Here is a 13990-nt window from a genome sequence, read left to right as displayed (position 1 = left end):
ATTATTATTATTATTATTATTATTATTATTATTATTATTATTATTATTATTATTATTATTATTATTATTATTATTATTATTATTATTATTATTATTATTATTATTATTATTATTATTATTATTATTATTATTATTATTATTAACCCTTTTTGGGTTAAAATATATAACAAGTATATTATTTTAAAATTTGTGAGATAATACTCAATTTGGTCCCTGAACTTACATGTGAGTCTCAGTTTAGTCCCTGAGATTTCAATTGTCTCTATTTAGTCCCCGAAGTTTATAAACATGTCTCATATTAGTCCTTGAGACCATTTTTAATATAAAAACGTTAATAGAGCGCTGTTGTAGACTATCACATGTCACGTTAAAACTTGTAAAATGATACAATTTTGGTTTTGACATTTAAATAGCTCAAAAAGGACATCGTATTACTTATTTTGTTAGGTAAAATTTTAATAAACACCATTTAAGATGTTGTTTTTAGGTTATTTGAGTGTCAAAACCAAAACGACATCATTTTACAAAGTTTAGTGTTGCATCCGGCTGTCACGACAGTGTTTCGTTAAGGTTTGTACGTTGAAAATTGTTTCAAGGACTAACATGAGTTATGTTCACAAAGTTTGGGGACTAAATAGATGCAATTGAAATTTCAGAGACTAAATTGAAACTCGCGTGTAATTTCAGGACCAAATTGAGTATTATCTGAAAATTTGTTAACACAATTTTATTTTCTTTCATCAAGTGTGTATTATTATACGAAAAGTACTAATTGTTACCAAAAACAAAATATTTTAATATTTTTTAAAAGATTAACATAATACTTATTTAATAAACTAACCTTAAACATTAAACAAACCTACTAAGATCCCACATGTGTCGCAATGTACATTGTTAGACGGCCGAAACATGTCCTCTACACCTCTAGATGGAATTTAGAATCTACATGGTAGCAAACCCATATATATATATATATATAAATAGATTCTGAAAAAGAGAGTTTGTGTGTGTATATTGTTAAAGACTTGAAGGTTCATTGATTTAAATAAGTTTTTCAGGTTGGTTCTTCTTTATTTGTTTTGACTTTAAATTTGTTTAGTCTTATGTGAGGTTCTTTTGCTTCCTTTCTGGTCTCATAAATTGCACTTAAAATTCATTGATAAAGTTTATTGTGCACAATGTTATGTAGATGCTCAACTTTGATAATGAGGCAAATGCTAAAATCATAAGAAAAACATTGACAGAAACATCACCAAATACATGGTTACAAACTTGAGAAACAATTTCAAAAGTCCAAGTTCACCAGACCCTGCAAGTTAACACAAGTTTCAAATCATAATGTAATTAAACTATGGAGGCCTGTTGCTGGGTATGCCAAGCTACAACATCTTTATAGGCCATGTTCCCCCCAAAAATATCCAACGCACTTCCCACGGTGACATCCACACGCTCCATCCCCGCCCTTTTTATCCTCTCTAAATCGTCCATTTCAGTCACGCCGCCAGCATATGTAACAGGAATCTGGCATAATCAAAATGCATCAGTACTATGGACACTTCAATGAATTTTCAGGCACACAAGCATGCGCGCACGCACACAAATCCTTATTATTACGAATCCAGGCAATTCAAAACCCTTGATGCAAGCTAAAACTTCAGTAGGCAAAGATAAAATCAAGGTAGCTTAAGAAAGTTACGAACCGGTGAATGCTTGCCAAGCAAAGCTACTAGTTCTTCATCAATTCCCAGCCTGCAATGAGAAGCTTATATTATCAGCTGTATTTTGATGCATGACATGGAGTTCTGTTTATCTCATTTGCATATAAATAAATAAATTATGTTGGCCCTTTAAGTTGGATTTTACAATATTTTATTGGACAACTGTGACTTACTTTTTCCCTTCAACATCAACACCATGAACTAGAAACTCATCAGCAAAGTTGGCTAGAAATTGCATTACTTCAGCATCAAGATACACATCACTGAACTTCTGCCATCTATCAGTGACAATTGCATATTTACCTTCCTGAACAGAGAAACCTTATAAGCAAAATTAAATGCATGAAGTTGGGATTTCTCAAAAACATACAAGTGATAAGTGCAGCACCTTAACTTGAAAATAAATTATTAACATATGAAAATATTTCCTGATTACTTTCCCTCCCTCAGATTACATGGGATTTCTCTTGAATATTTGCAACTTGAAGCCAACTACTTGAAAAACTTAAGGTATAACTCTTCTAGAACAATTTTTCTTGAAATAGAAAGATAACCATCTGTACCTTCTTTCTGCAACTGAGATCCAACACAAGTCGCTCTTTTCCAACAATTCTAACAAGATCTTTTAGTCTTTCAAGATCCATTTGACCATTCTTGAACACATACTGTAAAGAGAGAAATCAATTAAACACAATATGGCTAAATCATTTCCATTAAAAATGACACATAATTGGTATTCTTGAATAACAGAATTGGTCGAGTGAGTTAATACAACATGCTTTCTGAATGGATGAAAGTTAATGGCAGTTAAAAGGGGAAAAATCCAAAGTGCAAAAGAGGAATAACTTACGGATGTAACAATGACATGGCTTGCTCCTTCCTCAATGTAACTCAAACAATTGTCCGAATTTATTCCCCCTCCTACTTGCAAACCGCCTAAATTTTACCAGTCCTCCACAGTAAGTTCAGCAGAGAAAAATTCTGTAAGTTTTAAACATATGATCAACCATATAGGACAAAAAGAATGCTAACATTGAACCAAATGACATTACTAAGATGGATATTTCAACGTGACATGTTTAATGTTTATGAATACAGGCATTAGCCGGCCATTCAAGGTCTCACGTCAAGCGAACATCCATGCAGCAAAAAATCATGTAATATCAACCATTCTCAGTTCTCACTAACAATTAAGAACACAACATCTTAGTAAATATGTTCTTTCAGAAAACACAAATGGCACTAACCAGTAGCAAATGAAAAAAGCATAACAATACCTGGATAAGCATGCAATGCTTCAAGTGCAGCAGCTTTACTCAAAGGATCTGAGCCGAGCATGATTGCATGGCCGCCGGTAAGCCCATCTTGTTTGTAAAGAATAGCATACTCAGCTGCTGACTTATCAGATTCAAAATTTGTCACCGGATTCGACCCATCTCCCTTCAAATCCTGAAGGGTTGAACCAACAATTTGTTTCACTTTCCCCTGCCATAAGCGTAAAATATCACATGAATTGAACCCCCAGCATTAGATAGCACCCCCTAGAATGCATAATCACATTTGGGAAAACAAATTATACAAAAAGAAGCTACTGAACACTATGATTGCTACAAATTGTCAATCATTATAACCAAAAGCCATGGCAACCTTCATTCAAATTTGAATAGAGTGATAAAAAGATACTATTTTTAACATAAAGGAGAAGCAAAAACGTTGATCAAGTAAAAGAGTTCGCCTCAATCATATAAAACCCCATCATTCACAGCATTCCACAGAATCATAATCACATATATTTTCTTAATTTAAAAGAAACACCAGCTCATTGATCATTGCACAAGTTACCAAACACTATTAAGGCTACAATTTCTCAATCTATATAACACACACACACACACACACACAAAACTTCACTGAAAACTTCAATGAGGCAAAATAATAATTTTTTAAAAAAAGACATAATTTTTAACAAAATAAAAAAGAAAAAACTTGAGAAAGTAAAAGGGGTGGCGTACCTTGTGTATATCGATACAGGGTCGGAATCGAACGACACATTGAATAGAATTTGAAAACTTTGCAGCAGCGGAATGTGAAGGGTGAAGAAAACGGAGGTGATTGGGGGAGCTGAAAAAGGAGAGTGATGAGTTTCTGTTTATGGAAGGTGGGTGGAACGAACAAGTTCGAGTTGCAGGGAGAATGCGCATTCTCGATGATGATTGCGGCGGCTATGGCGAGGGTGCGGCGACACGACGGTGAGAGGTGAGGCTGAGACGGCGATGTTCTAAGAAGAAGAAGGAGAAGGGAAGGAAAATGGTTAAAATGGTGGTTTAGGATAAATTTGGAATTTTGAGAAAATGTTAAGGGTAAACTTGTCCAAAAATGTAAACTTTATTATATTAGTTGCTCCCCTTTTACTTATAAAGAAAGAAGGAAAACAAAGCAATTAAATTATCACCGCTCGAGAAAAAAGGGCAGCTTTTTCCTTCCCAACTTCAACTCACATACAACACAAGGACTCTGAAACATGGAATAAGCTCAGATAGGGGTGAGTTTTTTTATTTTTTTTAGTTATTATATATTAATTTTTCATACTTGGTTGTTGCATTGATTTATACCATGGAATTGGCTTAATTTGGTTCTGGTTGGCTCTCTTTTGATGCTATTGTTGTGACTAAAGGATCATTGAAGTATTGGTTTTGTTGCACTTAATTAGATTCAGGATGGGATTTCTGTTCTTCTTCCTCCTCTCTCTTTATTTATTGTCAGTCACTGTGTTTTTGAGTTCCTTTGTTCAATGTAATGCTGATTGTATTTGTATGAATTAGTGATATTAATAGGTCATGTGATAGTGTGATTAGATAATAGGTTCTATGAATATGCAATTGATTGAATTTTTTTATTTAATTGAATGTATTAGTTTAGGGTTTTAAATTTAATGTGACTTTCTGATGTTAGGATTTTGAAAAAACTCAGCAACAATTAGACTTTTACTAATTAACTTTTTATTACATTATTATCAAAAATATCAATGGCAAATGGCTATGTTAATTAATTTGGTTCAACTGTTTATACTTTTTTTTTAGTTGACTGCTTATTGAGTTGTTACAATTGTCCCCTTTTTTGCCCCTTTCAATGGCAATGGCTCTGTTACAATTTATTTATTTATTTATCTGTTTATGGTGTTCTGTAATCCATTTTATTTTTGTTAATTAATTATATAATTTGCTCTTTGCTGCTTATTATTGAATCGAGAAGAAACTAGAAAGTTTACTTCTATGAAATCAGGAAATTTAATTTTGTGCCAATCATGTAGTTGGGATTCCTAATGTGATAGGGATGAAAACTGTTATGCCAAAATCTGAACTTGCCCTCTCTCTCTCTCTCTCTCTCTCTGTGGTGCTGTCACTCATCACACACCCCTGCTTCACAGGTACAATCCCTCAATGGCTTAATCTACCCTCTGAATTGTGAGTTGAGCTGGGTTGTGTTTTCCTAGTTTGTTGCTAAAATAAGCCACTCAGTTACCCTGTATTATTGAAAGCAAGTCCAGACAATGGTGGATTGACTAGTGTCTTGGATTGTTCTATCTTGACATACAGCTTCATGCTAAGATTGTGCATCATGTTTGTTTTATTAGGTACAACACAAAATAGAGTCGTTGAGAGGAAAGTGTATGTAGGAGCTTGATCATCAATGACAAAGAAGGCTTTGTGCATTCTTCCCCACAGACCTTTCTCCACTGCATTTACTCCTGAAGTTCCCTCTCTTTACTCCTTTCTCCAACCTTCAGTCTTTTCCATCAAAAACAACCACCAAACCACTTCCCTACATGAACAGTCCATTAACCTGCCAACTTCCCCACCACAGTCCCTAAGCCCGAGCCAGGTTGCTACCCTCCAAACCACCCTACACAAGTCCATCATCACCAGTAACACTGACGAGGCTTGGAAGATCTTCAAATCACTCACCAACCATCATGCCTTCCCTAGCAAGCCCCTCACCAATAGCCTTATAACTCACCTGTCCTCCCATGGGGATAGCCTTAACCTCAAGAGGGCCTATGCCTCTGTTGTCTATGTCCTGGAGAGGAACCCCATGGTGTTGGAGTCTCAAACTATCCATTCCATGCTTTGTTCCATGAAGGGTGCCAAAACTGTTGTGCCTGCTTTTGCCCTTGTGAAGTGCATGTTCAAGAATAGGTTCTTTGTCCCTTTCAATGTGTGGGGGAGTGTCCTTGTTGAGATCAGCAGGGAAAACAATAGCCTTGTTGCTTTCTTGAGAGTCTTTGAGGAGAACTGTAGGATTGTCTTGGATGAGAAGTTGGAGTTCATGAAGCCTGATGTCACTGCTTGCAATGCAGCACTGGAAGCTTGCTGCTGTGAGCTTGAGTCAGTGAGTGATGCTGAACGAGTTGTTGGGACGATGTCAGATTTGGGTGTTATACCTGACGAATTCAGTTTTGGATTTCTTGGTTATTTGTATGCATTGAAGGGATCACATGAAAAGATAGATGAGTTGGAGGTTTTGATGAGAAAGTTTGGTTTCTTGCCCAAGAAGGGGTTCTATTCTAATTTGATTAGTGGGTATGTTAAGTCGGGCAATTTAGCTTCTGTTGAGTCATCTATTCTCTGTAGTTTGAATGTTAAAGATGGTAAAGAATGGAATTTTGGTGAGGAAACATTCGTTGCAGTGGTTAAGGGGTATCTTCAGAAGGGAGATATTAAAGGATTAGCTAATTTAATTATTGAATCTCAGAAGCTCGAGCCTTCAAATGTTGTAGTTGATAATTCTATAGGTTATGGTATTATTAGTGCATGTGTTAGTATTGGACTATCTGATAAAGCACACAGCATTCTTGATGAAATGAATGCTCTGGGTGGCTCTGTTGGTCTGGGGGTTTATGTACCAATCTTGAAGGCTTACTGCAAAGAAAGTCGAACTGCTGAGGCTACTCAAATGGTGATGGACATTAGTGGTTCAGGTCTTAGGTTGGATGTTGAAACCTATGATGCTCTCATAGAAGCATCCATATCCATCCAAGATTTTCAGTCAGCCTTTTCGCTGTTTAGGGACATGAGAGAGGCAAGGGTTCCTGACTTGAAAGGGAGTTACTTAACTATCATGACGTGTTTGATGGAGCATCATCGTCCTGAGTTGATGGCAGCTTTCTTAGATGAGGTGGTTGAGGATCCTCGGATTCAAGTAGGTACGCATGACTGGAACTCCATTATTCATGCTTTTTGCAAAGCTGGGAGACTAGAAGATGCAAGAAGGACTTTTAGAAGAATGATATTCTTGCAGTTTCAGCCAAACGATCAGACATACTTGTCACTGATTAATGGGTATGTCTTGGCAGAGAAATATTTCAATGTTCTGATGTTGTGGAATGAGGTTAAGCGAAAGCTATCGGGAGATGCACAAAAGGGGATCAAATTTAACCACAGCCTTGTTGATGCATTCTTGTATGCTATGGTCAAAGGAGGTTTCTTCGATGCAGTTATGCAGGTGGTCGAGAAGTCCAATGAGATGAAGATATTTGTTGATAAATGGAGATACAAGCAAGCATTCCTGGAGACTCACAAAAAGCTCAAAGTTGCGAAGCTAAGAAAGAGAAATTCCAGAAAAATGGAAGCAGTCATTGCTTTCAAGAATTGGGCTGGCTTAAATTCATGAACTTCAAATGTTGGCAGCTACTTTCTCAGGCATTTACCTTCTTCTCATCTGGAAGAACCAAACTCAAAAGATTGTCGAGGAAGGATTTGAGCTTTCAAAGGTATGAGTCTTGATTTCACAAGTTATACTAAACAAACTGATTATCTTTCATTAATAAGTTTATCTCATTATATTTTGGGTTAAATGCAAGTGTGTTTTGGCTGCTATTATCAAACTTAATCTGGAAATTTGTTCTCATAGCTATTTGCGTAAATTCTCTGAATCAATGGGCTGCTTATGTGTATGTGGTTTAATTATTCCTTAAGAATAATATTCTTGTTATGAAATATGAAGGATGAAGTGCCTTATTCTTAAGGCACATTATATACTGCCATACGTAGTGCGGTAGTGGATTGACTAGAGATCAATGATCTCTTAATCTTGTGTTGATGTGGAAATCTTTTATATTCTGTTGCAGGCAAGATGATGAGTTTCTGCAATGCTGATGTTATAATGGATAATGGCAATATAAAGTGAGTAAAGCTGGAACCGGTTGTTAAATAGCTGTTAAATTCGGCATATTTTTAACAAATACACAATTGATCATCATATTTATTGGTAGTATACTCAGACAATCCAATGACTTAATTGTTAGTTTTAACTTAAAAATTAGGAGGATACATCATCATTCATTCCTTTTTATCTACAGTTTTGAAGCTGAAAACCTAGTACTCTTTTAGTTGAGATGAAAACTACCCAAAAATATGTATGGACATTTTATGATGGGGCTCCCCCTCCTCTTCTCATTTATTCTTTCATGTATCGAGTATATTATGTAGAGAGCTAATGATAGCTTTAATTGAAGCATATGCGAGCAGAGATTGGCAGCGCACAGACGAGCCAGATAGAGGAGCCGGTTAGAAGGGCGGATACGAGGTGGTGACCGACCATGCGGTGGCAACGAGTAAGGGACAGAGGAGAGAGACGCTGAGGTTCAGAGTCGTCGTGTTGTGTGTGTCTCTGTTAGTTTGAGAGAGCTGAGGAATTTAGATTTATCTATCTTTGTGCTCTCCCATGTTAAGTTTACAAATTGAAGCAAACAAATGACTTCATATCTTACATGCTTTCATAGTAATCACATTTGATTGAGACAAGTTTATTATGTTTAGAGTGTATTCTAATAATATTTAGTCATTTGTTCTGTTTTTAATGTTTTAAAAGCTTTAATTTGTCAAAAAAATAAGATGAATAGTTACATATATTTTTCAAAAATGTGTTATTGCTCTTTAGAAATATACAAGTAATTTTAGGCTACCTCATATTACAATGATATTACGAGTATCTGAAAATAGTGTATTAGTGAGAAAAAGGTATTGAATCAAAGAGAGATTAGAGACTATCAATTGGAGAAAATTAAATTATTCATTCTCAACATGATTCTCTTGCAATTCTTAACAATTCAACTGTTATTATTTGTACTAATATCTACCTTGACTCTACTAATTGGGCTAAGTTTCTTACACATTAAGATACCTTCTTGTGCATAAAAGGATAATTTATGTCTACATAATTTGAACAAATATTTTCTATTTTTAGTTTTAATATTTTATGTTTAAAAGATTTTATGAAAAAGAAAAATACAATAATGGTCTGTTTTTCATTAGAAAGAATCGGCTACATAGATCGAAAGAGATTGTTTATATATAAATCTTCTTTGATCACCTTATATATGGTCTTTTTGGGTTTCTTCTACTATTCGCGACTTGTCTATACCCTTCTAACTGGATGCTCTCTTAATCTTTTTCTCACATGTCTAAATCACTTGAGACGAGAAATTCTACTATTTCTCAAAGAATAAAAAACCCTAATCCAAACTCACCCTACGCTTTTAAACGAACCTAACAACACTGGTCAAGTTAGATCGGACCAAATACTTAATTGTTAGTGGTTAGGGTAAAGCCTCTTGAAGTTGGGGGCCTAACCATGATGGAAGAGAGGGCTCCACCATGTTTAACTAAATATGCAATGAATGATATCCATGCTACAAAGCCAATGCATACAAGAAAACCAAACAGCAATCCCTTCACTTCAGAGAGGAAGAACCCTAACAACATGTATCCATACACCATTATCACTAGTACAGCCACACACCAAGAAACTCTCTGCATCACAAAAATTGACACAAAGTTATCAATAAGAAATTTATAAATTGTCTTTCCAAACAAATATACAAACAAAAAAATATAGCTAGAATCTTTGACATAAATCAATTGTTATTTAAAAATGTGATTTGACCAAATCATTGGTCCAATGATCAATATTTATGCCACGTCATCCTGACGATTTAACTCGAACAAAAGTTTCGAATTAAAAAAATATTCAAAAAAGTCAATTACTATATATTTGTGTATATTTCATACATATTGCTTTATATATTTTTTCAACAAAATAATCAATTATCAAAATAATTAAACCTAATGTAGCATAATAATTTTTTTTATTAAAACTACGTATTTTTATATAGTAATTTAATTGGTGACTGATTTTTTATATATAACATGATATATTTAGAATTATTTATTTTTCAAAGTTAGAATGCAAACAAAGCTTACCTCTACAATAGGACCTATTCTAAAAGTTCCCATGACCTCTTCTTTAGACACCAATGTAAGAAGTGGAATGAGTGCAAAAGGAATCTGAATTGACTGAACCACATTGAGCCATTCATTCATAGTATCCAAAGAACTCTCTGATGTATTAAAAACTATAGCAGCTATCATAGTTGGAACAATAGCACAACTTCTAGTAATCAATGACCTTAACCACTTCTTTATATTTAGCTTCAAAAACCCTTCAGTTATGAATTGTCCTGCATATGTTCCTGTAATTGTGCTGCTTTGTCCTGCTGCTAACAAACCAATTCCCCATATATATAGAATTGGAAACAAACCTCCTCCATACTTTTCTTGAAGGAATTGCCCTGCATTCACTAGTCCTATTCCATTGGCTTGTTCTGTTCCATAGAACACTCTGGCAAAAACTGTTATCACAAAGAGGTTGATCACCAATGTGATGAAAAGCGCCACCGATGACTCGATTGTGTAGTAGTTTAGAGCCTCTTGAACTTGGCCTTTGTTCCGGATATCGATTTCCCGAGATTGCACCAATGCAGAGTGGAGGAAGACATTGTGTGGTGTTATAACACATCCAATGAGTTCCACAGCTTGGCGAAGAGTTTTTGAGTTAACTCTTGGGATCAAAATGCCTGCAAGAACCATCAAAATATGTTAATTAGAAGCAATAATATGTGCATAAATATGATAGTTAAGATTTTGACACGTATTATCTTAAGCAGTTTAGTCAAACATGATCCAACTATGATTTTTCATTTGTCTATGGTGAAAACTCAGGTGCAGTCGACTTCACGTGAAGTTAATAGGTGAGAGCCGTTAGATGAAAATTTAGTCAAATCAGTCAAACCATCTATCGGCTCTCACCTATACTTCACGTGAAGTCGACTGCACCTGAATTTCTACCCTTTGTCTATATAGGACTTTGTGAAAGAGAAAAATTTGTCAGTTGAATATTGAAAGATGAATTTGTCATTTTCAAATATTAAAATTTGTCTTTAGATTTTTGTATGACTAAGGATAATTTTGTACCCTTGATAAGTTCTTCTTCACTAGGCTTTGTATCAAAGAACATCCATGCAAAGGAAAATGCCATGGTCCCAATGAAAACTGCAAAAACACCTTCCAACTTCCTCACTCCATAGTTCTCAAGAAACAGAAAGAAGAAACTGTTCAACAAGAAAATCAAAATAAATCATTAAGACATTTGTCATCCAAGTAGTCCAACTCGACTAGAACATAATTGTCTCTGATAAGAAGGTACCTATGGTTTTGAACGAAAAATAAAAAATTAAAAGATTTCATATATACAATATTATTAACTTGATCAACATACCAATCAAAGGCTGTGATAACCACACCAGCCCAAATTGGTAAAATCCCATGGCTAAGGATCTTGAGAGCAATAGCACTGCCAATAACTTCTTGAATATCAGCAGCAATCAATGCCATCTCTGCCATGATCCACAAAACATACCTTGCCCAATTGGAATACTCCTCCCTACACAATTCGGCCAGGTGGCGCCCCGTGGCGACCCCTAGCCGAGCTGAAAGGACTTGAAGCAGCCCTCCCATGATGGTTGTCCAGACCAAAAGCCAAAGCAGAGAGTACCCTGCAATTGCTCCAGCTTGTAAGTCACCTTCTAGGTTGCCCGGGTCCAAGAATGCCACGCTCATGAGTAACCCTGGCCCTGTAAAGAGCCAGAGTTTCTTCCATGAGAACGGTGGCACCACCATGGACCCGGCGCCACCACTTCTGGCCGACTCTACATCGAATATTTGGACCTTATCCTTGGCTGCATACACAAATTCTGCATTTTCATCCTCTAAAACCGCCGATTGTTTCGCGAATGGTGAGGAAAATGGCATTGTCTCGCTGTCCGAATGTAGCAACTCATTATCTTCTTCTTCATCTTCAAATTGTGGTTTCTTTTGTTGTTGTGACTGAGTACTCATTTTTTCTTTTCTTGAATAATAATAATAATAATAATCTTTGACTTAATGTGACTAAGGTTATTGATTCTTGTTATCTTTGATGATCTTGGTTTGATGTTAGGTAGGAGAAGAAGATTGAGAAAATTTAGTGCAATCATGCAAACCTCATCCTATATTTGTAACATGATTCAATTATAGTATATATGTTATCTTTTCTTGATAAAGTTCTCAATTCATCCTATGCTATTTTGTGGCGTGATTTCAGTTCTTGTGTGGTTGAATGTAAGTAACGAAATTTGGGCAAAATATATAGGATTCAACAAAAATTTGGTAGTAGTAGCAGTAGAAAACTAGAAATAAAGACTTTTTTTTTATTTAAATTAAATAAAAGGAATCAATATTTCCAGATTCTCTTAAACCAAATTTTAAAACTCTTGTCTCTATTAATATATAAATCGCACCACTATTTTGTGCTTTTGATAATATGTAAATTATGGACGATTTATTCTTGAATTCATTCTAGAAATGCATCTAAATCGTCCTAGAACTTTGAACTTTCTAAATTGAATATAACTCGTCCTACAGTACCATGGTTTACAGTATTTTTAACCTAAAGTACTATGGGTATCACGATTTACATACAAAACTCTAAAAATGTTAATAAACAAATAAAAAGCATGTTATGTATATATAAAAAAAATCAGCCACCACTAAGTATGTATTTGATTAATTTTTGTAAACGAATGTTTGTATAAAAGTAATTTTGTAAAATTGACGTTGATCAAAAGTGAGTTGGTATTAACGGGGTTTATGTTTGGTAATTTTTCTTTAAAATAGATTATAGTAAATTAAATATTGTTTGTATTACATTATTTAAAATCACTTTTAGATAAAAAATTACAAAAAATGATATGAATTTAAATAATCATTTTAGTGTCCACATTAATATTCAAGAATAAATGCTATATGTCTAATTACTTATATAAATATTATTTAATCTAACTAAAATAAAATGCAATTTGAAATGGTCAAAAATTAATATTATTTTAAACATCATTAGTTCTAAATGAGTAATTTTATTTAACCAAATTTCCAATCAATTATTATTTTTCAATTTTTAAAAACCAGTACTTTTTGATAAAAAGTCTTTCAGTCTTTCTTCTATTATTAGTATTATCTTTTGTTTAGTTATAATTTATGTGATATTTTTTAAAACTTTATGTATGTGTTGTTTTTGCAAAATTTCTGTGTAATTTTAAAACTCTGTGTTCTTTTTACAATTTTTTAATGAATTAGCTTAAAATTTAATAAAAAATAGGTGACAAAAAAGAAATTTTTAAAAACTTTATATAAGATCTCATTAAAAAAATACAATATTTTTCTTTATCATACAACTTTTGTTTAAAATAAATTAGCTTAAAATTTAACCCACAAAGAATTATAAACACTATATAAACCATACAAAGGTATTATGAGTTACCCTTTTGTACGTAAATCATGCTCCTCCATAGTGTTATAGGTTAAAAACTCTATAAACCATGCTATTTTGGAACTAGTTATATTCAATTTGAAAAGCTTAAAGTTTTGGGACGATTTATGTGTATTTCTAGAATGAGTTCAATGAATAAATCGTCCCAGCATGTGGTAATTTACATATTATCAAAAAGCACAACGCCCTGGTAAAAAAATATTGATTCTCCTTTGTTTTATTCAAATAAAAAAATCAGAAATAAAACCATGTATTTAAGGCGAGACAAGCTAACTTGAAACTTTAAGTTAAAATGTTAAAAACACTTCATTTCAATGAACACAATAGATTTGCTCATCTAAATCAGAATATAAAAATGGAGGGAAAAAATTGAATTGTATGGATTTCGAAACCATATATAACAAAATAGATAATTCTTCCATAGATTTATAAGTCAACAATGGAATAAAAGTAAGAAAATTTTGTAATAGACTAATATAGGTCTATTAATAAATGTTATAGAATCTTGATGAAATAAGATAAGAAACTAAAAAAAAAAATTCAAAACCTATAAGTTTAATAGTATAAAC

At 33.8% G+C, this 13990-nt stretch overlaps 3 protein-coding genes across 11 annotated transcripts; 1 reads left to right on the top strand and 2 right to left on the bottom strand.

Moving 5' to 3' along the window:
- On the bottom strand, positions 1134 to 4055 carry LOC107628115 (1-(5-phosphoribosyl)-5-[(5-phosphoribosylamino)methylideneamino] imidazole-4-carboxamide isomerase, chloroplastic-like). Its single transcript, XM_016330922.2, has 7 exons — positions 3731 to 4055; positions 2996 to 3203; positions 2569 to 2654; positions 2282 to 2383; positions 1892 to 2025; positions 1701 to 1749; positions 1134 to 1521 (listed from the first exon to the last, which is right to left on the bottom strand). The coding sequence occupies exons 1-7, from the start codon at positions 3917 to 3919 to the stop codon at positions 1345 to 1347; spliced, it is 945 nt and encodes a 314-aa protein (XP_016186408.1). The 5' UTR covers positions 3920 to 4055; the 3' UTR covers positions 1134 to 1344.
- Positions 4130 to 8580, top strand: LOC107622726 (pentatricopeptide repeat-containing protein At1g69290). Of its 9 annotated transcripts, none has more exons than XM_016324753.2 (5): positions 4130 to 4260; positions 5146 to 5182; positions 5353 to 7488; positions 7846 to 7900; positions 8246 to 8577. In XM_016324753.2, exon 3 carries the CDS (start codon positions 5409 to 5411, stop codon positions 7386 to 7388), a length of 1980 nt encoding a protein of 659 aa, XP_016180239.1. In that variant the 5' UTR covers positions 4130 to 4260; positions 5146 to 5182; positions 5353 to 5408; the 3' UTR covers positions 7389 to 7488; positions 7846 to 7900; positions 8246 to 8577. The 9 variants fall into 9 exon arrangements, with proteins under 9 accessions (XP_016180239.1, XP_020970796.1, XP_016180230.1 ...); XM_021115137.1 differs by having other exon boundaries at positions 5146 to 6921; positions 7072 to 7488; XM_021115134.1 differs by lacking the exon at positions 5146 to 5182 and adding an exon at positions 5050 to 5145 and having other exon boundaries at positions 4134 to 4260; positions 8246 to 8580.
- On the bottom strand, positions 9941 to 12211 carry LOC107626591 (metal transporter Nramp2-like). Its single transcript, XM_021114328.1, has 3 exons — positions 11334 to 12211; positions 11030 to 11166; positions 9941 to 10632 (listed from the first exon to the last, which is right to left on the bottom strand). The coding sequence occupies exons 1-3, from the start codon at positions 11951 to 11953 to the stop codon at positions 9941 to 9943; spliced, it is 1449 nt and encodes a 482-aa protein (XP_020969987.1). The 5' UTR covers positions 11954 to 12211.

Source organism: Arachis ipaensis, chromosome B02 (assembly GCF_000816755.2).
Source record: "Arachis ipaensis cultivar K30076 chromosome B02, Araip1.1, whole genome shotgun sequence".
NCBI classification, from domain to species: Eukaryota; Viridiplantae; Streptophyta; class Magnoliopsida; order Fabales; family Fabaceae; genus Arachis; species Arachis ipaensis.
This window is presented reverse-complemented; position numbering and strand designations above follow the sequence as displayed.